This window comes from Neocloeon triangulifer, unplaced genomic scaffold (genome assembly GCF_031216515.1).
Source record: "Neocloeon triangulifer isolate White Clay Creek 2 clone unplaced genomic scaffold, ASM3121651v1 ptg000012l, whole genome shotgun sequence".
Taxonomy (NCBI): domain Eukaryota; kingdom Metazoa; phylum Arthropoda; class Insecta; order Ephemeroptera; family Baetidae; genus Neocloeon; species Neocloeon triangulifer.
Window position 1 is genome coordinate 10,397,568 of NW_026775554.1, and position 26,689 is coordinate 10,424,256.

Below are 26,689 nucleotides of genomic sequence, written 5' to 3' on the forward strand. Positions count from 1 at the left end.
TAAACACTTTTCCTTACTGCCATTTTTAAAATTAAATTATTTTGTTATTTATGAAACTTCCAATACTGTTAAACAAACTAGAGCCAGAAAATATGTATTTATTATTTTATTATATTGACCTGCCTATTGGAGTAGAATGATCATGACCTCAATATCTAAGAATGCATTTTTTTTTATTGAATTTTTTGTTTGTTTGCTTAGCTACTAATATTCGTGATTTGCATTTGATAGAAACTCGATCAGTTCTCGTGCAGCGGTCTTGGCATGTGGAAAGTTAGGCGAGAGTCACTGACCCGATTCCGAGGCAGATGCTTTCGCTTGATTTGGTTCTTTGAAGCGGCAAATTGATTCCGCTACATACTGCAAGTGCAAAAGATTTCCCATCGCCGGTGTGCTCTGATTGCTAAACAAATTCAGTGCTTGCTGAATCGGATTTGCTTCTTGCTGCATCTTGAATTAAAGTTATCGGCTCGACCTTTAACTTTTTCAGCACAACAGAATCCCTGCTCCTCTCGTCATTCTAGGGAGCGTCGGCAAACTTTATACGCATGGATGAACCTCAGGCGCGCTCTCTGGCGAATCGGCCAGATTGAGGTAATCAATGGAAAAGTTTGCCCGGTGTGTGTTATTTTTTGTGCAATCGAAACGAAAACCATCAGGCAATCAACTCGTCCGCCTTTTTCGGTGATGCCGTTTGTAAATAAAAGTTGATTAACTCTGCGGGAATTTTTCAGCGGATATTTGATCATTTTTATTTTTGTAAAAAAAAACTCAGCCACGTAATCCTATTGGAACTTGCGAAATTAAATAAAACTAATTCTCAAATAATAATTATGTATGGATGAATATTGAAAATTTTTACATTTTCCGAGTGCATGAATTTGACTGAAGAATTTGGGCAGCAAATGAGTCATGAGTCATGATTAAATTAAATTTGCAATTATTTTAAGATTACCGAACATGAAAATATGATTCAAATGATCTAAATCTAAATAATAACTTTAATTTGTAGCGTATATTTTATAATACAATTAAAAGAATCAGAGTCATTAATTAAATTTCAATTACCAGATAAATGTTTATATTATGATTTAGATAAGAATAGTTCAAATATTTTTACCAATTTATTTTCTGTACTAAACATATGCTATTTCCAAAACACATTTGAAAATTTTTTTTTCAAATTTATTATCAAAATTTGTTCTCCTATGCTTGGGTGAGCCTTCCTTAATACTAAAAATTTTAATAAACGCTGTATGAAAACAGTTTTAATTCATGTTCTGGAAACTAATTAGCAAGAGTACATAAATCAAGTTCTGTCACTAAACTTGTGCGAAAATTATTGCGAGTCGGTGTTTTTATGCAGAGTTGACAAACTGCCTGGCTGACTCGGCACTCTTGCCTGCTTTTCCAGTAACCCCGCTGAGTAATTTAAGCGCGGCGCAGCCGTAATGAATTTTTTCCGCCACGCCACGCATTTTTTCGCCATATCGCGCGATACCTTTTTGTTTTGACGCGGCGGAAACAGAGCCCACTAGCGAATAAAACTCGCGCTTTATTAGTCCCCGGAGTGGCGCGGGAGATCAACCGACCCTTTATATGTTTCGCAAAATAAAAAACCGCTTTTCCCAGTCACGTTGCCGCTGGTGACGTCACGAACGTTTCAATTCGAAAACTGATGACGCAGCCAGTGTTCGCAGCGAAATTACCATTTTTGCATGACAATCGTATCAGAGAGCGGGAAAAAGGCGGTTGAAAATTCCCACTGATGGACTGCGCCGTTCAATATGCAAATGCGGCGGCGATGATTTCGCTAATGGCACCGAGCGAACGAGAGGTCGCCTGTTCAAGTGGCTCGTCGTCGTTCGGGGGCTGCGCGATGCTTGCTTGTCCTACTCGAACCAAAACATCTCGCAAAAGCCCAATTCGCTGCCTGCCATCCTCTTTTGCGGCCTCGCGTGTGTGCCTACGGATTATTATTATGATAGAGAGCGGTGGTTTTCCTCGTTTCAGCGAATTCGAACTTTGATCCTTTGCCACAGTTTCGCCAGAATCTGGTTTGATGTGTGTCAAATAATGCTATGCGCTGGCTCAGTCAGAGTCTGTTAGCTCCGTGGTGCTCAATTTAATTTTCAAAATCTCTCTCTTGTCTTGCAGAATAAAAGGCATTTTTTTTTTAATTGACTGATAACTGAAAGTGTTAAAAAATATTCTGAATTGAATTTATAAAAAATTTAAAAAATGGCTTTACTAGTTTTGGTCATTAGGCGTGGAAAAATTGATGATGTTTATGGGCGAAGTAAGCACTACTTTTTTCCAGCTACAAAAAGAGGCAATTATAAGTAGGTGGTTAAGGTTGAAAAAGTCAAATAGGTGAATATTTTTACATCAAAAGTATGCCTTTTAAGGTGATTTTAGCTGATTTTAGATAATTTATCATAATCATTTGATATCAAAGCTAGAAAGTCAGAACCAGTTTTCCTAACTTTAAACATAATAATTCCCAAAAACTACTCTCTTAGTGTCTCTTACTTGTTTGAAACAGAGAGAAAGTTTCATTGAGAAATTTAGAATTTTAAATTATTTATATTTTGTGATAACTCTTAAACTTGATCCACATTTTTGTATGTTAAAAATAATTACACGGTCTACAAATTCCAGCAAATGAAGCTAAACAAATCAGAATTCTTTTAATCTTAAATCCTTTTTCCATTCTCTTATCTTATAAAAATACAATAAAGGAGGATTTTTATTCCATGCACTGTTTCAAATTGATTTGCCCTTTACCTAAATAATTTATGGAATACATCCACGGATCCAGAGCCATAAGTCGTAGCTAGAACAAGAGTCATGTTTAATTCATATTTTTGCCGCCGTCAGTTATCAGTCCCATAAAGCGGGACGTCTCGCCTCCTTCACCACCAGCAACCCTCCCGAGGCCGCGACTATGTGTCGGTCGTGGTGCGCGCACGTGAGAACGACGTTGCACCTTGGGCGTACTATGTGGTTAGTAAACGTATTTTCGTTGGGCTCCAACTGCGTCACGAGTCAAAAAGGTCAGATGAGAGGGAGCAGGGATCGATTGTTCACGTTGACGTTGCTATGGGCACACCAAGGATCACCCCGAGGCGTGCCTAATGCCCACCCCCAAGTGATTACTCTCAGACGCTGCTCCCCCTACTTTTGTATCGCGCCGGCAAAATTGGAAATGGATTCCTCGAAAGATTGGTTTGGCGTAAGCCGTTGCTCACTTTTGCTATACGTTGCACACAATTTTTGTCTGCGCAAATCGAAAATCGAGCACAGCTTATTGGGGCATGAGAATTGAAAGGTCAATTCATATTGCTTTAAGAAAGTAAGCAGTTCAAGGTTGCAAGATAATATTAATATTTTTCTTTTAAATTGGAGAATGCTATTTGAGAATTGAAGGAAAATTAATAATTTAGCTTAGTTAGTTCCGCATTTGTTGAATTAAAATTTGAATAAATTAAATAAAAATTAATTAGGATCTTACGACATCTAAGCTAAAAAAACGTTTAATGAAAAGTTTCCCATAGATCGTAAATTTTGAAGTTGAGATGCTTATTGATAATTTTGTCAACTTCAATAGGAACGGCTCCTTTTTTTAAATTGACTTCTTCAAATCAATGCAAATGGAATGGAAAAAATAATCATGAAAATTAATCGGGTCGTATTTTTAGAATAAATCCCTCACTAATAAAATCCGTAAGTAACTTCTCTACAAAAAATATTTTGGCTAAATATTTATTCGTGTCAAAAGATCTTCTTCATTTTCAAAAATATCAAAAAATTAAAATTATAAAAATCCGAGGATGTCTACAAATTTTGCAATTACATAGAGTTTTGACCGAACATGGAGAACAGGGGCAACTTGATTTATTATCCACCTTTGGAGTGAAACACACGTCGCAAACCTTGTACGAAACACATAGAGCAGCAGCGCGAATTATGCAGGTGACGCCTGCCGGATGGAGCACCGCAACCCCTAGCTCGCAATCAGTACATGGGACAGGGCCACTTTACGGGGTGAGATTGCACTTTGAGAGGCGGTACCGCAGCCCACTCGTGATTCGCCACATCTCTCTTTTCGCTCACGGGCAACAGCGATTCCTATCAATCTTCTGCCTCACCACCATTGTGCTTCAAACTCCAGAGGCGAAAATCTTTTCAAAACGAGAGCAGGGGGACAAAAATTCAATAACTAACCAGACATCGGTGAATGATGGATTGATGGCTGACATACCATTGAATATTAATCCTGAATTTTTATATTTTGCGGAAATACATCGGCTGAAAATCATCGAGATTTAGATTTTCAAAGTGTCATTTTCAAGCAAAGTAAACAATTTGACAAGCAATATTTGCAATTAATTTAAAATAAATTGTATATTTTTCACATTTTCTGTACCCCTATTAATTATATGGAATTTAGTAATCATTGTAAATATGTATTTTAAATTTTAAAATATGAATACTTGTCATTTGTTATTATTTTATTAAAAAATAAACAAAAAACTATAATTCTGCTTATTCAGGAGTGGCCACATCCGCCTACATATTTTTTTTATCAATATCAAACCAATTTAGTTGCTTTAAATACTAATATAAATATTTTTTAAAGGGCTGCAATGGTTCTCTAGTCATTAATTTAATTATGGAGATTTTTATGAGCTTTCTGCTTCAGTAAATTTAGCAAATTTACGAAAACTTCAAGTGCTAATGGAAACGGCGGCAAGTGTACAGAGAAAATTAATTTTGCTTTTTCGACTGGCTGCTTTCAAGTTCGGAGAAACACCCAAAGCAAAACTGTTGCTTATTGAATGCATTACGTATCTGCTTCAAGACGCGAGCACAAAGGCTCACACAAAGAACAAAAGAAAGGCTCTTCCTTTTCATTCTCGCCGCTCTCATTGTCAGATCTTTCCTCCAAATTGCATTAAGAGATGCTCTCTTTCAAAATCGAGAAAGGAAAAGGGGGAACTGACCTGGGCCTTGACTGCGGACAGATGAATTTGCGCCACCCGCAGGTCGAACCTCTTCAGACTGATGTCCTCCTGCAGCTCATTAGCCTTGTTGAACAGACTCGACTCGACACTCCTGTGAACACAAACAGCCTTTAAAGCTACGTACACAAGCGAGAGACGGAGCTCCGAGGGAAATGGGCAAACAAACTTCCAGCAGCACACTTGACTGACGTGCTGCATTTGTTCCATGGGCAAGGGAAAAACACGCGATTATTACTCGTCCATACTATTTCCTTCTCATTTTACTGCTGCGAGCAGATTTCTTTGCTCGTTTGGAAAAAAATTTCTTTTTTATAATTCACGTCAATATTATTTTAAATCACGATTCGTGATGCTTTCAGTATTATTGCAATCTTATATTATCAAGGTTCTTTGATAACAAAAATGGTAAAATGATAATTTCATTGTGCTGAATTATAATAACAAATGATAAAAGTTTGTACATACTGCATATAGTGAACAAGGAACAAGAAATATTTAAAATCTCAATCAATCATGTTATTTGGAAAACATGAAAAAATTACTAAAAATTTACTTTTTATTGGATTTTATTTTTAATAATTTTCTTTTTTCCTGGCCTATATTATAAATTCATTTCCAAAAAATTAATTTTTACTTTAAAAGATATTCTATTTTCCCCGCAAGTTCATTACTTTTTACTTCAGTGTTCCCAAGAACAGTGGCCAAAAGTTGACTCGCCATGAATTTTTCATGGCACGCGACGGTGCGATAAAGATCCAATATCGCCACGAGCTCTTAAAAAAGCAAATTCGCTTGTCACCATCAACAACAGTGAAACTGCCGCGCGTTAAAAATGCATAACAAGATGTTGTCGGCATCCTCCTGCCTAAAAAGCTTCCCCGAACGAGCACCCAGAGGGCTCTTAAAATAAAGTATACAAAATCGGCTCGAGGAAATTCGCGAGAGAGGCGCAAATGAAATATTTATATACATTCGGCAGCTAAGAAAATAAGAGAGTTGCCAACCTGTCAGCGAAGGGGCGGTTGTTCCACCCCTGGCCGGGCTGGCGACGGAGCGGCAGATTGTCTGTCGACGCAGGCAGCTCCGGCGGCGAACTGCCAGCCAGATTGGCTCCGACGGATCCGCGGCGCGAGGCTGGCAGGTGCAGCAGGCAAGTGCGCACCGCCCGACTCCCGAGGGACGCGAAGGAAGCCTCACCTTTAAGCCGCTGATTAAGCCGCAGCGCCCGAATTACTTTACCAACCCCGCGCCAAATCGCGGTAAGTGCGCGCGAAACCAGAAAAAATCTCAAAATCTGTCTTTCGACAGTAATAATTTATTTTCTGATCCTTTACAATATTACACTCAGTAAAGCCCTTCATCCAAACGTGATATTTTCAATTATGAATCTTGGAAAAAATGCTGTGCTGTATTAAAAAAAATAATTTTCTGATTTGAGAAAAAAGGTTTTCCCGAAACATGTTTTATAAATCCCACATGAAAAATGTATTTGCCTAAAAACGTGGGGTATGTTTTGATGTTGCGGTATGAATAAATAGGCGCAGTTTGTAAAAGCCCAGCGTAGGGGTTTCCCTTATTCCCTGCAGGTGTTCTCGTTCTGCATATTAGAGTTTCCTATATAATGTTGCAGTTTGCAGCTGCAGCAGATTTTCCAGAGAGTTCGGAAGGAAGTGCGCGCAAGAAAATCATGTTTGATCAAACTTGATTTCAAACTATGTTGACACTCCTTTGACAAAGTCACACAACTCAATTAACAATATGATGTAAGTTGTATGGTAATGTTAATAATATTGAAAGTTAATTGTGTTTTGAAAAGTTCTCCGAAGGACGATATTTGTTGAAGGTTGCAAATACATGTTTTCAACAATTTTATGTAAACAATGTGATGTAACAATTTGGACAAATAAACAACAATAATAATTGTGAAATTACCGGATTGAAACAAATGAACTTCAACATGATCACTGGGTAGTTGAAACCCTTCAAAAATCGTACAGAAAAGTTAGATTTTATTTATTAATATTCAGAGTGATCCATTGATAAGTATACAAGCCCTATGAATTTCCAATATTATTACATACACGTGTAAAACGTGAACTGTTGTTTTAATTGCACCGTGTTATTACAAGTTTCTGTCTCATGAATAATATTAGCGTGCAGGTTCCTAATCTCATCTCTCGGGCAAGGCGTGTAATTAAGTGATAACCGCATTTGCTGGTGAGTTGCAATTTCCCTTCTTCTCCTGCCGCAGCAAAAGTGGATTTGCATGCAGATTAAAATTGTCGCCAGCAGAGCTTCGCATTTTTTCCTACTGCATCTCAGCCGCAGAAATGTCCTTGTGCAGCGATTCAGCGAATGGGGAGGGCACACAAGTCTGCTTTTTATTTGACGTGCACATGTACTCCTTGCCAATATGATTGATCGCCCGTGTGCACTCACTTTCCTTTCAATACTTGCACGTCAAAGTGACTCGTTGCGTATGTGCTTTTAGTACAGCACCTCCGAGCTATTACCACACTGTGAATGCTGTTTGCGGTGCACTATGCCCACAAATGTCATCTCAACTTTGCCCTGAAAAAAGTGGGACTGCCTCTTCGATCTGCGATATTGAAGGGAGAAATGCATTCAATATATCAAGAACCTTCAACAAGCATTTATTTTTCTTTTCTTTTAGATTAATGCGAACAAAAATAGATTTTGCCCTCTGCAATAAAGGTTATTGGATTATAAGATAAAAATAATTTAAATGCATTATCTGAACTATTAAAAATATAAAAATGAAATTTTTTACTCACATAATAAGTATGGACGTGTTCACAATAAAAATAATATGCATGAATCCAACAAACATTAATTTATGCAGCTTCAGTCATAGTTAAATTAATACTATTTTTAATTGACTATGAATCATATTTCATATTTTTCCATGCAAAAAGTATAATTTATAAATAATGACGATCCTAAAAATCTTGCCATTTTATACTATCGCTTTTAACTTTTAAATACATATTATTAGAAAAACGAATTATAAATGTTATATCAAAATTTAAAAAGAACCCTCTTTATCCGTACATCTTTCATTGCTTTTTATCATAGTTGATATTATTTCAAAAAGAGATCTTCTCTAACAAAAGTTTTGAATAATAATAGGTGATATTAAAATAGGAGATAAGGAAGATCTATATTAGAAGCTTTTCTCCCTTTCAAATCTGTTCCACTGTCTACTGACAGCTGACATGAGTGCAAGCACATAATACTGAAAGGAATTCTCGATCAGTTTGTTTGCCCATCGTCGGCGGGAACGATATCAACTATGTCGTGTGCACCTGCATCAGAGCATATCGGAAGGAGGAAAGTACACTCTGAGGAACATCTCATATTGCCGCTATGTGCATTCACACAAGATAATGTTTCTACAGATAGAATCGAGAAAATTTACGTTTCACTGATTTTCAATGATGTTCTGGATTCAAATCTCTCCATAAGATAGAATCCATTGAATCATATTCTCAACAGAAATCCTGTATGTAACTAAATTTTAATATTTTAATTAATTAAAGTAGATGGGGAGGGGAGAAAATCCTAAAATATGCAAAGAAAACATTAAAAATTAAAATTTCGCACCGAAGTTAATGAGATTTTAAATAGGAAATTGAAAACTCCGTGCAGATCTCCCATAAACAAACAATTATTTGAATATAAATTTATCAATCTATTGATTGTATGAATTTATGATTTTTATTTTTTTGAGAAATTGTAGAAGATGCGTATACACAAATATATTTTAATAATTCAGAAAAAATTCAGTAAAAATTGAAAAATTTCTTGCAGAAAGAAAACTTCAACTTAATTTAGGAAAATGTAAAATTATAAAATTTAGAAATAAGGGTCGAGGCAGATATAAAAAAGATGATTCTCTGATGATAAATGGTCAGTCAATTGAATTTGTCGCAGAATTCTCCTACCTGGGAGTCATTTTTCAATCATCAGGCAATACCTTTACAAAACATATTGAAAAGAGAGTCAAATCTGCAATCTTTGCAATCTCGAAACTAAACTCACTAGCAAAATCGTCAATTTCAGCAGGAATTAAGCTATTCAACTTGGCTATAGCACCAATAGCTAGTTATGGAATTGAGGCTATTTGGCCATTTTTAAGCCAAAATGACCTTATTAAACTTGAGACTGTTAAATCAAGATTTTTAAAAAAGCTTATGTGTCTTTCCAAATATACAAAATCGAGATATGCATATGAATTAGCATGTACAAATTTACTCATTATTGATCTCTGTAATACATTCTCGTTAACTAACACGACTGAATACGAGAATTTCCTAAATGTAAAAAATGTTACAAATGCAGAAATCGACCCACAATTTTACAACACTCCTGCAATGACTGAAAATAAATGGAAAGAGACTAACTTTAAAGATCGGCACCTTTTTACGAGGTATGCTTGCCATGGTTTTCATCATTTGTTATGTGAAAATAAAGATTACCACTGTGCAGCAAACAAAAACTGTAAATGTATAAAATGTGGTGAACAAATTGGAATGTATCACCTATTCGAATGTAAAAAGAGTGACTTAACACTAACTAAAGCAGCTTCTATGAAAGTTTAGTGCAATTACTACCTCTTCAGTTTTTACTATTATTATATGCATAAACAATTAATATTCATGTATGTGTCTGTATACCGTTGGTATTTAATAAAAAGAATTAATAATTCAGAAAAAACTTATATTTATAGATACATGCATTAAAATTAAACCTATTGATGAGCTCAATTTAGAAACTATTAGATAGCAAAAAAGACCTCATTATTGTTAAAAATTCTGTATCTGCAGCATGCACTCTGTGGTTTTAAATAATTTTCTATATATTATTATTATTTTATCATTAAGAATATTATAATTTATAGTATAAAAATAGTCCTAAATGTATTATAATGCATGATTATATTTTTAATTGTAATAAATAACATTTAAAAATGGTGTGTCTTAAATTTTTGTGTTTAATTTTTCAATGATAGCGTACACTTAATGAAAATATTTTTTCATAGTTTTGAACATACTTCTTATTTCAAATGCACTGCTCTAAATTATGCAGACATGGAAAACCTATGCCATCCTCGCGACCTGTAGCACTGAGTCGAAGTTGCAAGCCACGGTGCAGCCGGAGGCGTGCGCTCGTAAGTAGGTTACTCTTTTAATTGCAAAAGCCGCGCGCGGCGAGGACGGGCGGAAAAATTGCACTCGGCGCTCTGCACTTGTCTGCTCATTAACATAGGCCGCGAGCACATGCGCCGCCGAGGTGGAAAATAATTTCGAAATTTCGTTCGCCCCCGCGCGGAGAAAGTTTTAATTGCACTGTTGTTGACGGTGACGGCGTTTCATGCAAATTGTGTTGGCTTCCGCTGTTTGTTTCCCGGCGCGTAACGCACGGCGATGAAAAATTCATGAGGCTTTTCCGAGGAGAAGTTTCACCAAAATGGATACTAGCAAATTTTGCCAGCAGAGTCTTACAAAAGAGAAAAATCGAAACTCACCTTTGCTGCATCCTGAGCAGGTTGTCGAGGGCGTCGGTGAGTTGTTTGATCTGCGTTTCCAGGTCATTGGCCTCTTTCTTGAGGGCGTCGAAGCGCGGTCTGATGGGGTGAATCGACGCCAACCGCTCCAGAGTCAGTTCGTTACGCAAAATCGGCGCCTGTCAAAATAAATTGCGCGTCAGTCAATCAAGAGATGATGCGAGCGAGCGTTCGCACTCTTGTCTACAACAACAAAATTCTTGCTCTCCGCTCTGCACCTTTCATCTGCCGGTCGACGAACGGCAGACAAAGGAGACTGCTGATGGAGAGATCTTAGGGATAATGATCTCTCATTTGCAGCACTTGAGACCAAGCAAAGCTGCTCAAACTCAATGACAATTATACGAAAACTTTCTTTTTTTTTTAAAGTGGACACAAAGTAAAGTACAGGCAACTTTCTTATTCGACATGCCTTGTTAAAAAAATTAAAATAAAAAAAACTAAATATTAATATAAGTTATTACTATTTATTCTATTACGCATGCAGGGTAGAATTTTTGTAGAAAAATTTTTTTGATTGTTATAAATGAGATAAATAATGATTTCATTATTGAAAAAAATCATAATTTTAGAGTTAAACTTCAACTCGCACAAATTGAGAAGAAATATATGTAATTATGTATTAAAATAAAAATTTTATTTATTATAAAAGGTGATATTAAATCTGGAGCTTACGATGTCAGAACCTAGTTTGAATATGAAATTATATTTTAAGAAATCTACAAAATGTTTTAGGAATAATGATACAAATTAAATATTTTTAATTATGATTGAGAAAATGAAATAAAATCACTTTTACTTATAATGATTTTAAGTAATTTGTTAAGAAAAATATTTTTCATTTTAAAAGTAAAAAAAACTCACAGTGTTGGACGCGTTGGATGAAGAAGCCGCCGCTTCGCCGCCCTCGTCGGCGCTCGGTGTCGGCAGCTGGGGCGGCTGCGGAGGCGAGAAGTTGTGTTTGTTGTTGGTCGGAGGCGGCGCCTGCAGAGATCTGACAAAATGGGCCAAGTCTTGAGGGCCAGACACCCCGCGGCACAGCGCGCTCAGGCCGTCGTACCGCCGCCCTTGCTCCACAGCCTGCGGACACACACACACACGTCCGAATGAACTCTCGTTACACCCCGGCTGCATTCAAATGAACTGCTAACGCGTTGGGCAACAGACATTTGCACACACACACACCGTGTTACAAGCAAATAATCCTCTCTGTGCTTACTTCAGGCGCGTGGTTTAATTAAACAATGGATAAGAAACGCGGAGAGAGGTTGCGAAACATGGATTTTTTGCTCACAGGCAAATGAATTTGGTGATGCCAAAATAAACTTTCCTCGTTTGGATTTCTCGATTTCGCAGAATTCATTCAATTATATTTAAGCTCGGTGGAGGAAACTAGAAAGGATGAAATGAAGACACATTTTGCCTTTGTAAGCTTGAATTTGAATAAAATATTGAAGTGTCTCTGATGGAATTCGAGGCATCTCACAAATATGAACGTCTAGACGCCCTTTTGAGCTTTTGTATTAAAACCCACACATGTACACATAGTAAATTCCAGCAAAGCAAAAAAGGCTGGCTACGCGCCTCACCGACTGACGATCTAATGTGGGAAATGCGACCCAGGTGGCAGCACCGTGCGGGAAAGCAGCTGTAATTATGTTTGTAATGCCTCTAATTCAATGGGAGTTTTAATGTTAATTACTTTAATTACCTGTTAAATTTCAGGTAGGAATGCAAATTACTCCCGTTTAAATATTATTGATTATTAATTTCTCTGGTAAAAACTGTGGCTTTTGTGGCATTAAACAAGAGACTAAATTATTTATTTAATTAGCCGGGATCCACTTATAATATAAATAAAATGCAGGAGAAAAGTTTAATTAATTCTGTTGAATTAATTATTATTGTTTTGTCAAATGAAATTAAATACACGTCATATTTATCAATAAAATCAAAATAGAGCAATAAGAGCAAAATAGATCAATGATCAAATGAGCAATTCGGATCGAGAGTTTTCAATCACTTTTCTTACACATCGCCGCGGCTGCGGCGGAGAGAGAGAAGGAAAGCAGGGGCTGCTGCTGGAGTTGCCGTGCTGCTGCTTCGGGGCGGCCGGAGGGCCGCGCTGACGTCACAGCTACTCAGGGGCGCCTCGGAAGGGCGCAGGGTTGCTCAGGGTGGCCGGTGGGGCGTTTGCGCGTCTATTTGGAGTAGACGAGGTGGGCAAACTTGGCAAAACCCCGCTCTCGCAGTGTCACAAGGAAAACCACCCGAAAACCTGTGACGAGAGCCGAAACCGAGCCGAAAAGTCTCTCAAACTCACAAATCAGGCTAATTAGAAATGTTCACTGGTTTCAGTTCAAGGATCGAGCCTGATAACTTGGAAATGCGCGCACAATCAATTTACAATGAAAAACAATTACAGTGAGATAAACTCCCGAGCGAGGTGCACTCGGGGGCTGCTTGGAGCGAAGTGCTACTTCTTATTTTTAATACAAAATCTCTGCACAGAGTTGGTCAGCGAGCGAGGCTAGTTTATATTACATTTGATTGGTCGGTCCTCAGGAGGGTGGGTTTTACCTCCTTTGGGCCTACGTGCAGTTTGCGCTTTTCTTTCTCACGCGCTTCCTGCTTAAAATTCAGGTACACGAAAAACATCTTCAGAGAAATACATTCTTTCTTATATTATTTACGGATGGTTGTAAAAGAGAAATCTGGCGACGGCCAGACCGCGAACATCTGCACAAACGCACTCTTTTCTTTCTTCTTCTTCTGCGTGTGGTCAGGGCAGATTATAAGGGTGAGCGCTGGGCGCGCTCTATTGTTCGGCGTCTCTCTCAGGTACCTGCTCCTGCAGGTACTCGGCCGTGCGGTCGTCCCATCTCTCAGCGTTTCTCCTCTCTCATCTCTCATTATCCTTAATGCTCATATATTGACCATTGCTCTTAATTAAATTATAGACGTGTGAATTAAATAGTTGAATTTATATTGATGATTGCTCTTTAATTAGTCTGCTTAATTATTTTATATGAGAATTATAATCTTTTAATCAGGTGAATATTTTAATTAAAATTTTTATAAGGTAGACAAGTAATGGTATATTACATGCCACCCCGAAAATATTAAAACAGGGTGTTTTAAAATTTTCGCACTCTTCATCACACATTCTTAGTGTCCTCAAACGTGCAAGCAAGCTCATGCCATTTTGACACTCATGCAAATTCACATCAATTTCACCAAACCATTTTCTCAAACACACTACATTTCTAGTGTGCGTAAATTTTTAAAAAGTTGTTTTCCTTCTGATTAATATCAGAAATGCAACATTATGTTTAAATATTTGGTTTTTAAGTAGCAATTTTGGCTCCTTGGCTTGCTCGACCAGAATAAAATTTTAATAGCAGTTTGGGATCCTTGGCCTGCATTACCAGAATAATTATTATAAGCAATTTGGGCTCCTTGGCTTGCATAACCAGAATTAAATCTTTTGCTTGGATTCAAACTCAACACCCACGAAGAGGTGGAGCGAAACCGAGCGCCACTCTACACGCACTTGCCGTGGAGCGGACTAGCAATTTGGGCTCCTTGGCTTGCTTAACCAGAATTAAATTTTTTGCTTGGATTCAAACTCAACACCCACGATGAGGTGGAGCGAAAACGAGCGCCACTCTACACGCACTTGCCGTGGAGCGGACTTTTCAATGAAATTTAAGGTCAACTCAACACCCACGAAGAGGTGGAGCGATTTATTTTTATAAAATTGATTATTTATACAATTGATTATGAAATCAACCGTGGTCACTTGAATTAACGAATTATCATTATATTATTATTTCTCCAAGAAGCTACTCAACACCCACGAAGAGGCGGAGCAAACAGTTAATTGCTTTAAATTTTAATTCAATATTAAATTGTTTCTCTTTTTTTTTCAATAATTAATATGCCACCCAGAATTTAATTTTAAGATCTGGGTGATTTAATTAAATTTATTCCTTTTTCTTTAATTCCTTTTTCTTCAAGAATTTATTCAGATTTTTGTTGTTTCTGCTGCGTTTCTTTGATCGTCGAGTTGATTTTGTTAAATCTGATGGACTTATTGTTTTTCCAGAAAAATCATTTTTTGTTAAACTTCCTTGAGAATTACTTGCCGGTGTATTTTTCTCTGCAAAATTTTCCCTTGATTCATTTGAACCTTCTCGTTCATTTTGCTCCCGAATAATGTCAAAGCTATTCAATGCTTCATATAATTGTTGAGTGTTTTTTATACTACTTTGGATGCTCAGTAGATATCCTGCATATATTCCCTTTTGAAATGACTTAGCCAGGCCCAAAATGATTCTATCAAATTCCATTTCAGGGCTAAACTTTTTAATTCTACTCATTAGTCTGTCAAAGAATTGAGAAAAAGTCTCATTTCTATCTTCTGATGGAAATTTTTCATTGAAAATTAGTGATTCGAATTTTTGTTTCTGAACCGAATTACTCCAAAATCGCGATAAAAAGCTATCTTTGAATTGGTCGTAGTTTTCAAACTCAAAGTTGCCTGCCACCCATTCCCTGGATTTCCCACTAAAACATTGGGCGGCGCACTTCAATTTCATTCGGTCATTTGTAATATTTTGCCAATGGAAATATTCGTCGAGTTTCCGAAGAAAGACTGGAGGTGCAATTTTCTCCTCCTCAAAAGTCGGTGGTTCGTCACTTTGAAAAACGCCAAAGTTTGCAGAAGACATTGGTCTATAAAATTCGCCAGAAAAACCCGAATGAGCCAACGATTGGTGTCTCGAGAGCGCAAACTGCGCGCCCGATTGGGTGTGTGTCAGTGTTGGTGTTAATTGAGGTGTCGCGGTGATAATTTCAGTTTGATTTTGTGTGCAATTTTCTGTTGGTGGTTGTTGCTGTGGTTGTGTTATTTGATTATTTTGTTGGTTTTGAGTAAACTGAGAAAAGAGATTTGTGACAGTGTTATTTAATTGTTTGGCAACAGAGCCAAGCTGCGCTTGAAGCGTCGCTTGCACTTGTTGGTGTATATATTCGTCGTTCCGTGTTCGTCTCATTTTAATAGATTGATTTCCTAATTCCCACTAATTGATTTAAAACGAGAGAAAGTCAGAGTCTGCTCAAAACTCGTTAATGTGAAGTGGATAGGACTGGAAGTTTGAAATAAATTCCAAATTTTAGGATTATTCATTAAGTTTGGCAAATGCCACCTTTGTTGTTTACGAGCACTGGCGGATCAAAATCTCGAGTTATGAGAGTAAGATCCGACAGCTCAGATAGAAATTGTATCAAAATTTAATATGATTATAATTATTATTTTTGATTAGCTGATTCCCAACTCAGCCCAATTTTGAGTGGATCCGGCCCGGAGGATCAAAATCTCATGTAATGAGATGAAGATCCGACGGGGCGGATGGGAGAAATATCAAAATTGCAATAATTAATATCTTATTATTGAAATGCTGATTCCCGCCTTTATTAATTAGCAAGAGCGGATCCGGCCCGGAGGACCAAAATCTCGTGTAATGCCTCTAATTCAATGGGAGTTTTAATGTTAATTACTTTAATTACCTGTTAAATTTCAGGTAGGAATGCAAATTACTCCCGTTTAAATATTATTGATTATTAATTTCTCTGGTAAAAACTGTGGCTTTTGTGGCATTAAACAAGAGACTAAATTATTTATTTAATTAGCCGGGATCCACTTATAATATAAATAAAATGCAGGAGAAAAGTTTAATTAATTCTGTTGAATTAATTATTATTGTTTTGTCAAATGAAATTAAATACACGTCATATTTATCAATAAAATCAAAATAGAGCAATAAGAGCAAAATAGATCAATGATCAAATGAGCAATTCGGATCGAGAGTTTTCAATCACTTTTCTTACACATCGCCGCGGCTGCGGCGGAGAGAGAGAAGGAAAGCAGGGGCTGCTGCTGGAGTTGCCGTGCTGCTGCTTCGGGGCGGCCGGAGGGCCGCGCTGACGTCACAGCTACTCAGGGGCGCCTCGGAAGGGCGCAGGGTTGCTCAGGGTGGCCGGTGGGGCGTTTGCGCGTCTATTTGGAGTAGACGAGGTGGGCAAACTTGGCAAAACCCCGCTCTCGCAGTGTCACAAGGAAAACCACCCGAAAACCTGTGACGAGAGCCGAAACCGAGCCGAAAAGTCTCTCAAACTCACAAATCAGGCTAATTAGAAATGTTCACTGGTTTCAGTTCAAGGATCGAGCCTGATAACTTGGAAATGCGCGCACAATCAATTTACAATGAAAAACAATTACAGTGAGATAAACTCCCGAGCGAGGTGCACTCGGGGGCTGCTTGGAGCGAAGTGCTACTTCTTATTTTTAATACAAAATCTCTGCACAGAGTTGGTCAGCGAGCGAGGCTAGTTTATATTACATTTGATTGGTCGGTCCTCAGGAGGGTGGGTTTTACCTCCTTTGGGCCTACGTGCAGTTTGCGCTTTTCTTTCTCACGCGCTTCCTGCTTAAAATTCAGGTACACGAAAAACATCTTCAGAGAAATACATTCTTTCTTATATTATTTACGGATGGTTGTAAAAGAGAAATCTGGCGACGGCCAGACCGCGAACATCTGCACAAACGCACTCTTTTCTTTCTTCTTCTTCTGCGTGTGGTCAGGGCAGATTATAAGGGTGAGCGCTGGGCGCGCTCTATTGTTCGGCGTCTCTCTCAGGTACCTGCTCCTGCAGGTACTCGGCCGTGCGGTCGTCCCATCTCTCAGCGTTTCTCCTCTCTCATCTCTCATTATCCTTAATGCTCATATATTGACCATTGCTCTTAATTAAATTATAGACGTGTGAATTAAATAGTTGAATTTATATTGATGATTGCTCTTTAATTAGTCTGCTTAATTATTTTATATGAGAATTATAATCTTTTAATCAGGTGAATATTTTAATTAAAATTTTTATAAGGTAGACAAGTAATGGTATATTACATGTTCAATAATTCAAATTTTGAAAATTTATTAATATCAAAAAATTAAATTAATAAAAAATATTTACGTTGTTTTAACTTTTTTTAAATTGAATTTTAAAATTTAAATTCCAACTCTCCAACTGAGACTGTAAAGTTTGAAATTACAGGGCTTCTCTGTAATAAACTTTTTAAATAGCCCTAAAAAAGTTCTTTAAATAATTCAGTCCGGAAAAGGAGAAAAATAACTCGCCCCTACAAAGTGCGTAAAAGTGTCTGCACATAAAAAGCGGCATCCTCATCTCTCCATCAAAAGATGCATCCAACTCGAAAATTACGTTCATGTCAAGCTTGAAATATGGATAATCAATAAAAAAAAGTGAGGAGAAGGGTGCTGGCAACTGGTGCGACCCAAATTTACGAGGTAATTAAAGTGCACTCAGTCACACCGGCATGTTCAGCTGCAAAAATTCCTCTCTCGCTCCATTTAAACGCCATATATTAAATCTCAGCCTGTAATATGATTTATGGCTTGCAGCGTAAGCGCCAAAAATACGTAAAATTAAACGTTCTGATGAGTTTAAATACCAATACGTCACTTGCTGATGACTTGGTTAGTTTGCGGCTTTTTCATAAAGATTTTTAATGGTTTCAAAACAGAGCGATTAACAACAACACCTTATAATAATTAATAATTTTTGTCAACTTTATGAAATTTAGGAGGGAAAAATAACAAAAAAATCTTCTATCCCTGCATTGAGAGGATTTGCTTTTTCCACGGACTACGAGAATAAATATTGGATCAAAAGCAAGCTGTTGTGAAATTTGCCTACGCGCGTGCTACTCACCCTTGTTGATATTATTTCCGCTCCTTGGAGCACAGAGTCGGCCAGCATCGCACAAAGGTCTGAGTAAACTTCCTCCAGCTCCTGCAAAAAAGGGAAAATAACAACACTGGTAAATCCACTTGCGCTATTGAATTATTCAAAGGTAGGCAATTTGCCGGTCAAAAGTGACGCGCTGGCTGCCTACAAACGGCGCTCCGCCCTCTGCCTATATCTAGCAGGGATCAAATGAAAATTGCTCTTTGAGAAGCAACAACTCGGAAATACAAACGCCCCCACATTTTCAGCATTCAATATTCTCCTTTGAGTCAATAATTGACATATCGTAACGAATTTGCCCCTCTTTTGACAAACGTTTATATTTGTTTTTATTGAAGAAATGAACTGCAATAAAAGCTGATCATTTATCAAAAAACATCAAAGACCAATCAATTATTCTGAAATTTCAAGCTACATAATTTTGTGTTATTTTGTTAACAAAGTGTTGCAAGAAAGCTGAACATTGAGATTGCGAATGTCAACCACCTAAAAATACAATAATAATTTTGGCTTGATGTAAACGCATAAATATTTACTGACATGGTTAATATGTTTGCATTGCTTTAAAAAAGTTTTTTTGTAATTTTATTTAATTTTTTTTCAACCAATAATTAAAAAAAGGCTAAACATGTTCCTTTTTTTAAATATTGCCCCTAATGACAAAACCCCTGTGTTAATAATAATAATAATTAATCTTTCTACTCAAACACAGTTTTGGAATCTGACAAAAGCGCATCATGAATTTGAACTAGACAACCACGTGAGCAAGACAAACTGCGTACACACACTTTCACTCTCTGCGTAAACTTGGGAAAAGTAAGTTCATGCTCGCTCACGGTGGGGCGAAAGTTCCTTTTGGATTATTATTGCCAGGTTGATTGTGTTGCTGACGACTTTGCTGACAGCGCAGGAGCATTATTTTCGACAGAGACGCTCCCGCTCTTGAATGTTGAATTAGCTACGAGGTGCACTATGTTTGCATTAGTAGACTGGCGTCGGCAGCTAGGGAGCGAATGTGTTTCTCTTTTGCACGCACACACATATGTATAGTTTAGTGCCTGTGAGATCAGAGTTTTAGGGGTTTATTGCATTATTCATCACTAAAGCTGCCAACGAACTGAAATGGAGAGCCGGAAGTTTTCCTTCTTGGTGCAACACGCGATTTAAAAATTTAGTTTCAATTAGGAAACAGGTAAATGGAGCGTAGGATGAAGCTGGAATAATTATATTTCCGCATGTTCCAGCATATAACATATTATGGGCCGAAGCAATGGAGTTCATACAGTTTACTATTATGATACAATTAATGTTTTTTAGATTGGTTCTTAAGTTCCAAATTCCAAAAACAGTAAAATTTACATTTAATTTTTACACGACGTAAGATGCTAATTAATTAATATTTAGCCACTTTTAATTATGCATTAATAAATACATAAGATTAATCATTAAATTTAGAAAATGATAAAAAAAGTATTTATAAAAATATAACAAGATAATATATAAATATTCAGCTAAATGCATATAAATTTTTTGTAGATATGATTATATTATTTGGCGTATTGAAAATTTATAAAAAAAAAAATATTAAAAATTTATGTGATTAGACTGTAAACTTGTAACTAAAGGTAATCTTTTTCCTCTTGGACAAAAATTGCATGCTTAAGAGCACGATTTTTTAACCCCATTATAATTTGATATTTATAATTTATTTTGTAAAGAAATGAAATAAATTGGAAAGTTGTTTATTTCTTCAAATTGAACCACCTTAAGGGTAAATTAGTCCTCTAGGGATAACTCAAACAACAAACAAGAGTAATGGTAAAAAATCGAATTACGTGGGTTCAGCAGAGGGCAAACACACAATGGGCCAATCAATTTCCAAAGGCAGGTCACCGGGGTGCTTTTGTCCAAACACGAAGTCGCCGAAGCAGGCGTAAAGCACGCGTGACCCGTGACCTTTGACCGCGCGGCGGTGGGGCTAAATGAGGTGCGAAACTCACCTGCATGAGCTGGGGCAGGATCTGCTGGCTGTATTCTTCGAGCATGCCGTTGGTGGCGTGCAGTTGTTGCACGTAGGCGTTGTGAGCGTCAAAGTAGGAGGCCAGGGCCGCATTGCTCGGCGAAGACATGTAGGCGAGGAATGCGGCTTTGTAATCTTGTCGGCACTGCAACCGCGAATTTTCCATTATTCCAACGGGCAAAAGCCTCCTCGGATGTGGAGACGCGTTCCTCGATATTGATTGGCTTTTGGCACCGCGCACCACTCGAGGAACGCGCGGCTCCTCAAAATTACCACTGTTGGTTTAGCTAATTAAGCTAACGTTAGTCGAATCATCCGCTATTCAACTCCGGTATTAAATTCAATCAAAATGCGCACGGCAAAGGGTATCAAAGCACTCAAATGTGAATTACCAAGTTCAGTCACTTGATGCTGATGAGGATGTTATCAATTTGAGACACGACAATATAATTTCTAGAGAGTTTAAATGGTTATATAATAATCCCATATCTCAACTGTTTCTGGAAAGATTGCAATAAATAAAGCTTTAATAAATTTTTTAGATTAACTTACGTGCAGTAAAGGATACATCAAGCTAATTTTAAGAGGAGATGAAATTTCTTTAGGATAATGGCAAAAAACCGAGTTCATGGGAGTTTTAATAAATTAAGTATTTTATAGTTTTTATATTTCAAAGTGAATTTATTTTTTACTTATTGTAAATTAAAAAAAAAATCTGAAAAATATTATGTTAAGATTTGACTTAATTAAATAAAGTGAAAAAACCAATAATTAAATTGAATGGCAATAATTGAATAAATTTTCATCCTCTCCGAGCCAACTTTAGCTCCCTCTATACCTATAAATGACGTTAAGAAAATTGGAGGTAATTAGTTCTGATAAGATTTATCTGATTCGTTTCCTCCTCTAAAAACTTGTCAGTTGCACTGAATGGATTATTTTGAAAACAGCTCGTCCAATTATCTCTCAGCATTCGCGTCGTCGTTTCCTCTCTCTATCCAACACATGGACCAATCTATACGTAGCCGATTGATTTTCACGACTCTTGTTCCCAAGAGCAATCTCGCCTCGAAAATCAGTCAGTCAACAGTTAATTAAATCTCACGCGTCTGGGCGCGTGATATGCAAATTGGATGAGGCGCGTTTCCCGTTCCGGAGGTCCACAGGGATCAGACGCCTTGTAATGGATCGTTCCGCCGGCAACCTGCCTATCCACGTGTCTCTCTTCTCTCTCAATTTCGTCGCCAAAAGTTCAACTCGAAAAGCACGCTGTGTAGATTTTCATCGCTTCTTACTTTTTTATGTAGAAAATATTTAACGATTTGAGAACATCAATTATCTGATAATATATAAGAAGAAAAATAAGAGATTAAATTTGTTTTAAAATCGTTAGAATAAAAATATCATCATAAGTTACTGTATCAATTTGTAGAAAAACAACGAACTTTAAACTCTTAATGCAAAAAAGTCGGCAATAAAAGCAATGTTAAGTGAAAAAATAAGAAATTTTTATAATTCAATCTAAATTAATTTCATAAAATATTAATTATTTAAAAATTGAAAATTATTATTTCATAGGTTTGAAGAAGATTCAAAATCAACCCCATAATATTTTGAAAAAAAAAATTTAGTTCCAAATGTAAATAATTTATATATAAGTAAGTAACGGAAATCTCCAGTATTTCTGAAAGCAAGCGCCATTTATTATATTATTTTCCTGCTGTCGATTTCATTTTTTTTTTTACAAAAGCTTCTAATATATTAAGGTTTTTTGTCCATCGGTTCCTCCCAGAATGATATTATGCTGTTCATACTTTCCGGTTTAATGCCCGTTTGACAGTTTGAATAAGTGATCCACTGTCTGTCTGACACGACGCGGACATCAGTGTGACAGCGGAGCCGTCAAGGCGTCAATAAAGCCTGTTTTCATGGCGAAAAAGTGATTGACACGCGGGGGTCGATACGGTATAGGGGTGCGTCTCGTTGTGTTGTTTCTCGTTTGCAAAACGGGGGATTTGGGCAAATTGCTAAAGTGCTCTCTGCTCTCTGGCGTGCACGTTCATTTGTTCATTACAGTCTTAATTAATTATATTTATATCAAGCTCCGTGCAAGCGGCTGGCTCGATTTTCCCAACGAGCTGCAGACGCGCGTGCTTTGATCGTTTGTTTTGGCGGGCGAGAGAGAGAGAGAGAGAGGGCTAGAGCAAAGTGCTCGTTAAGAGCTCGCTTCGTACAAATCCTTTTTTATTTTATACGCCCAGTCGTGAATCTAAACGATTTCGCTCCTAAGCTCTTTCTTTCTTTCACTGCAAATTAACGTTTTCATTAAACCACTGAAATTTGGCCTGCGATCAAAAGAGTGTCTGGTTTCCTTTTGCCGTGCACATTTGATTTATGGAAGACAATGATCTGACATAATAAAAATGGGATAAAACTGATGTGAAAGATGATGTAAAAATTACTCAATTCAAATTTTGGTTCAGAGTTCAGAGAAATAAATTATTTTTATTTATAAAACGTGATAAAAGATATGTTTGGTAAAATTAATTTCAATTTTTTTTATAAAGAATAAAATACCATAATAAGCTTTCAATTGAAATTTCTTGTTTTATTGAAATTATTGGAGGCCGTTCTACCTTGAAAGATATTCACTAAACCTTTAAAATTTGTTTTTCTTTCACATCAGTTTATCAACCATTCATTTTGACTCAACAGTTTGGAGTCAACATTTGAAATTATGTCTTGTTTTTGTTCTACCTTGGTCAACATGTCTTCTGTTTTATGGAGGATGGTGTCGTAGCTCTCTCGGTGAGTGAACACTTTTCTGGATTGTATTTTGCGGTAAAATGAGCGTTCCAGCAGCGGTCGCGAGACCTGCCGGCCCAGTATACTGGCAATGTCACTGTGGGCCTGCGAGTCAATCTCCACTTCTTGGAGCAAAGTTTCCCAGGCGTGGAATACGGTGCTCGGGCACGCAGGCCTGCGGGCCGAAAGGAACAAGTTTAAACAAGACATGCGGAAAATCTGGAAAATTTCAAGAAATACTGGGAGGTGGGCAAAAAAGAAAAAAAAAACATATGGCAACAAAGTTTTTATCCCTTATTTAAAAAATTAACATTAACATTCCTTGCCAGTCTGAATTTTTCATGGATGAGATCTTTATAATATTAAAAACTTGCCTCTCTTTCCGTAGTTCAGCATTTTTCTTGCGAAATCCTTCCACCAGATGCTGCAACTCCTCAGCATGTTGCTCATAAATTTGACTCAACTGCTGAGTGAAGTCGGAAACTGCAACAAATAAGCAAAATAATTAGTCTCAATTTTGTAACTGTTGAGGAGGAGGTGAACGCCCGCAGCTTCAAACGGCTGCTAATGCCATTTGGCCTTTATTTGTCAGGCTACTTTTTATGTTTTGGTCAATACGCCAGAAAATAGATTAAATGTGTTCCGAGTTGTTTGCAGAGCCATTATCAATCCTACGTGTGTGGCCGGAGGCCGGGTAATGTTTTTTCTTTGTCCAAAGCGCAAACACAGACTGTCAGTCAACATGCATTGGATAAAAATATACGCCTTGGCCATCGCGTGCGTTCCAAATCTCAACCCTTGACCTTTGAGGCCCGCAAAATGCATTTTAATTATCATGACAACTTTTATAAAATTTTTCCTCTCTAGGGAATAATTTTTTTTTATAACAGAGCAGAAGAGTCCTTTTGAGAATAACCAGCCTCATCAGTCATCTCCAGGGACAACATTAATTATAAAACCTTAATGGGTCCCTCGCAGGAAAGAGCAAAGAATCCAGTCTGAAATGTGTATTTAATTAAAAAGCATAATTCCCAAGGAAAATTTTGATCCAAAGGGAACATTTGTAGCAAAAGCGCTTCCCGCGCGCCATAATTGAACGTGAAGAAAGTCAATGTTTGAACTGAGTTAATTAAATACCAACACGCGCAGGTCGCGAATTCCAAAGGCAGAAATGAATCAACCAAGTTAATGTTGGTAATTCCTCCGCAAAAATTTCTTTCCTGCTTTTATCTCTGCTGAATAAAAAAAAGCATGAATAATTTCTCTTACATTCCAAATCTACTTTATTTATCCCTATTAAGCAAAAATAATATTAATTTAAATTTGAACAAACAAATTAAACCCACGACTGCAATTTTTTTCAATAGTGAACGCAGATTTTTTAATGTTATAATTTTTTTTAATATTCATTAATTATATTCTTATAGTGTTAGTAATTTTTCGTTCTCAATTCCATTTACATATTGTTATTGAAAGAGAATTTCCATTTTGCTGCCATAGAATAAATTTTGAGCTTGTTCAGATTCCGCAGAGAAGACCAAAGCCCGGCTGCTTATCTTACTTTTATTCGCTTTGGGGAATCGTGTCGCTGGCAAATTTTGTGTGAATGAGCGATAAGGGGCGTTGGGAAGAGCTCGAGTGGTGCCGTCGACTTTTATCTCTCCGAAATCTGGCTCGAAGAGAAGTGCAAGCTGCTTCTTTGCCCTTATACTTTGCATTTTCTTTTGCACGTTCGAGCGAGAGGGAAAAACAACATTTGCTCTCGGGAATATAAGCAAGGGGATTTTTCCAAATCCAAATCCTTATCTTCGAGACCGAAAACATAATTTCTCTTTTAAAATCAACTCGGTGAGTTTCCTTGCCTTGAGGGAAGCGCAACCTCGCACTTTTCCAGCACAAGTGCAGAAATAGACTCTGGCGACCTCATTATTTGCTGGGAAAGTTGCACGAACAGGAGGAAAATGTCGCAAGTCATGCATCTCGTCTCGCTCGCGATTGCGAAAGTGTGCTTTTCCCCGTATTGACACGCGCTTTTATTATCTACCCTGCTTTCCTATCGCGTCTCCTTTGTTTTTCTCGAGCATATCGTGACACGCGATTGCTTTTATTCCAAGGGTCATCCATCATGGAGTTATAATGCTGCATTATAATAACGCCCGCCGAGCTCATTATCTTTGTGCGGACTCTGCACATTGTCTAGCTCAAAGCCCATTTATCACCAAGACTCGATTCTGTGTGATCTCGGCAATTGCGTAAGACTTTCTTTTTTCTCTACCGACGTCACGCGGCCCTCAATTAACGCCGGAGATGATCAAGTGGCGTTAACGAGCACGTTCCTCTCCTTCACGGCCGGGGAAAAAATACGTCTCGGCCGCGTCCAATGCGATTGATATGAGAATTGATTATTGGCGTTTCTTTCCGCAAAAAGTACGGATTGAAAGAGATCAGCCGAGCTATTGATGCGAGAACTTGCAGACCCTACTTTCATGAAAGACGAGATGAACCAAGAGCGATTGGCAAATTGGAATTCCTCGATGAGATTCGAAAGCATCGATTCTCAGAATCAAAAGCTTTTCACAATGCAGAGCTAAATTTCTATTAAAGAACCAATGGAAGTAAGAAATTTTATCTGTTGAGGAATTTTTTAATATTTCATACCAGTAATTGAGTGAGATTTTAAGGTTGATTTGACAGAATAAAAATTAGGAACAATTTTTGTGAAGGCTTATTTACTGTTATTAGTTTATTTGAAAACTTGCTTAGAATTGCTTAGAAAATTAAAATGAAATTTTTTTCAATATTGCATTGTTAAATAAATTGGCTTGTTTATTTTAAGATTCATTTTGTATTTTTCAAAACCGAGGAAAAAATATTCAGAATCTGCAAAAAGTTTAGGAATGAATATTTGATTGCTTGAAAGAGTCTCACCAAAATTTTGCACAGATTCGCTTGTTGCCCCAAAGCAACGATGCGCGTACAGGACAGTTTCCGCGTGATTCACTCTGAGTTGAAGTGCCACTCACACGCGTATGGAAAAGACACAACGCGTCGCTGTGACAGGACAAGGTGGAATGAAAGGGGAAAAATGTGTGTCACAAAGCAAGAATGTCGCACACCGGCGAAAAGGAGCCGTTTATTTGTTTGCAGCGCAGGTAAGAGAGGCGCTGCGACTTGAAGTGGTTTCTTTTCGCGAATTCCTCCGCCAAGCCGCTGGCAGTTAAATTGGATTTTGCCCCGCGCTTTAGCTTGAGTGCGCTTTTCTGCTGATTTCGACACTGTGGAATTTCGAGATCTCCAGTTCGGCACAGACGAAAACTCTGTGTGCAGCAAACAAAAAGCTGTGTTTTTGAGCAAATTATTATTCTTTAAATAAATGAAAATAAAATATGCTAATAAAAATTCAATTTTACATGACTTTTGTTT

General features: G+C 37.4%; 1 protein-coding gene across 13 annotated transcripts in view; it reads right to left on the minus strand.

The window, feature by feature from the left end:
• LOC132197273 (uncharacterized) overlaps positions 1-26,689 on the minus strand; it is a 92,213-nt gene that overhangs the window by 26,915 nt on the left and 38,609 nt on the right. For all 13 annotated transcript variants that reach the window (XM_059620442.1, XM_059620446.1, XM_059620444.1 and 10 more), the window contains exons 2-8: positions 23,641-23,749; positions 23,219-23,441; positions 20,442-20,606; positions 18,406-18,486; positions 11,479-11,694; positions 10,576-10,733; positions 5,007-5,118 (exon numbers count right to left, since the gene is read on the minus strand). In XM_059620442.1, coding sequence (XP_059476425.1) covers positions 5,007-5,118; positions 10,576-10,733; positions 11,479-11,694; positions 18,406-18,486; positions 20,442-20,606; positions 23,219-23,441; positions 23,641-23,749 — 1,064 coding nt within the window. The remainder of the gene's footprint in view (positions 1-5,006; positions 5,119-10,575; positions 10,734-11,478; positions 11,695-18,405; positions 18,487-20,441; positions 20,607-23,218; positions 23,442-23,640; positions 23,750-26,689) is intronic.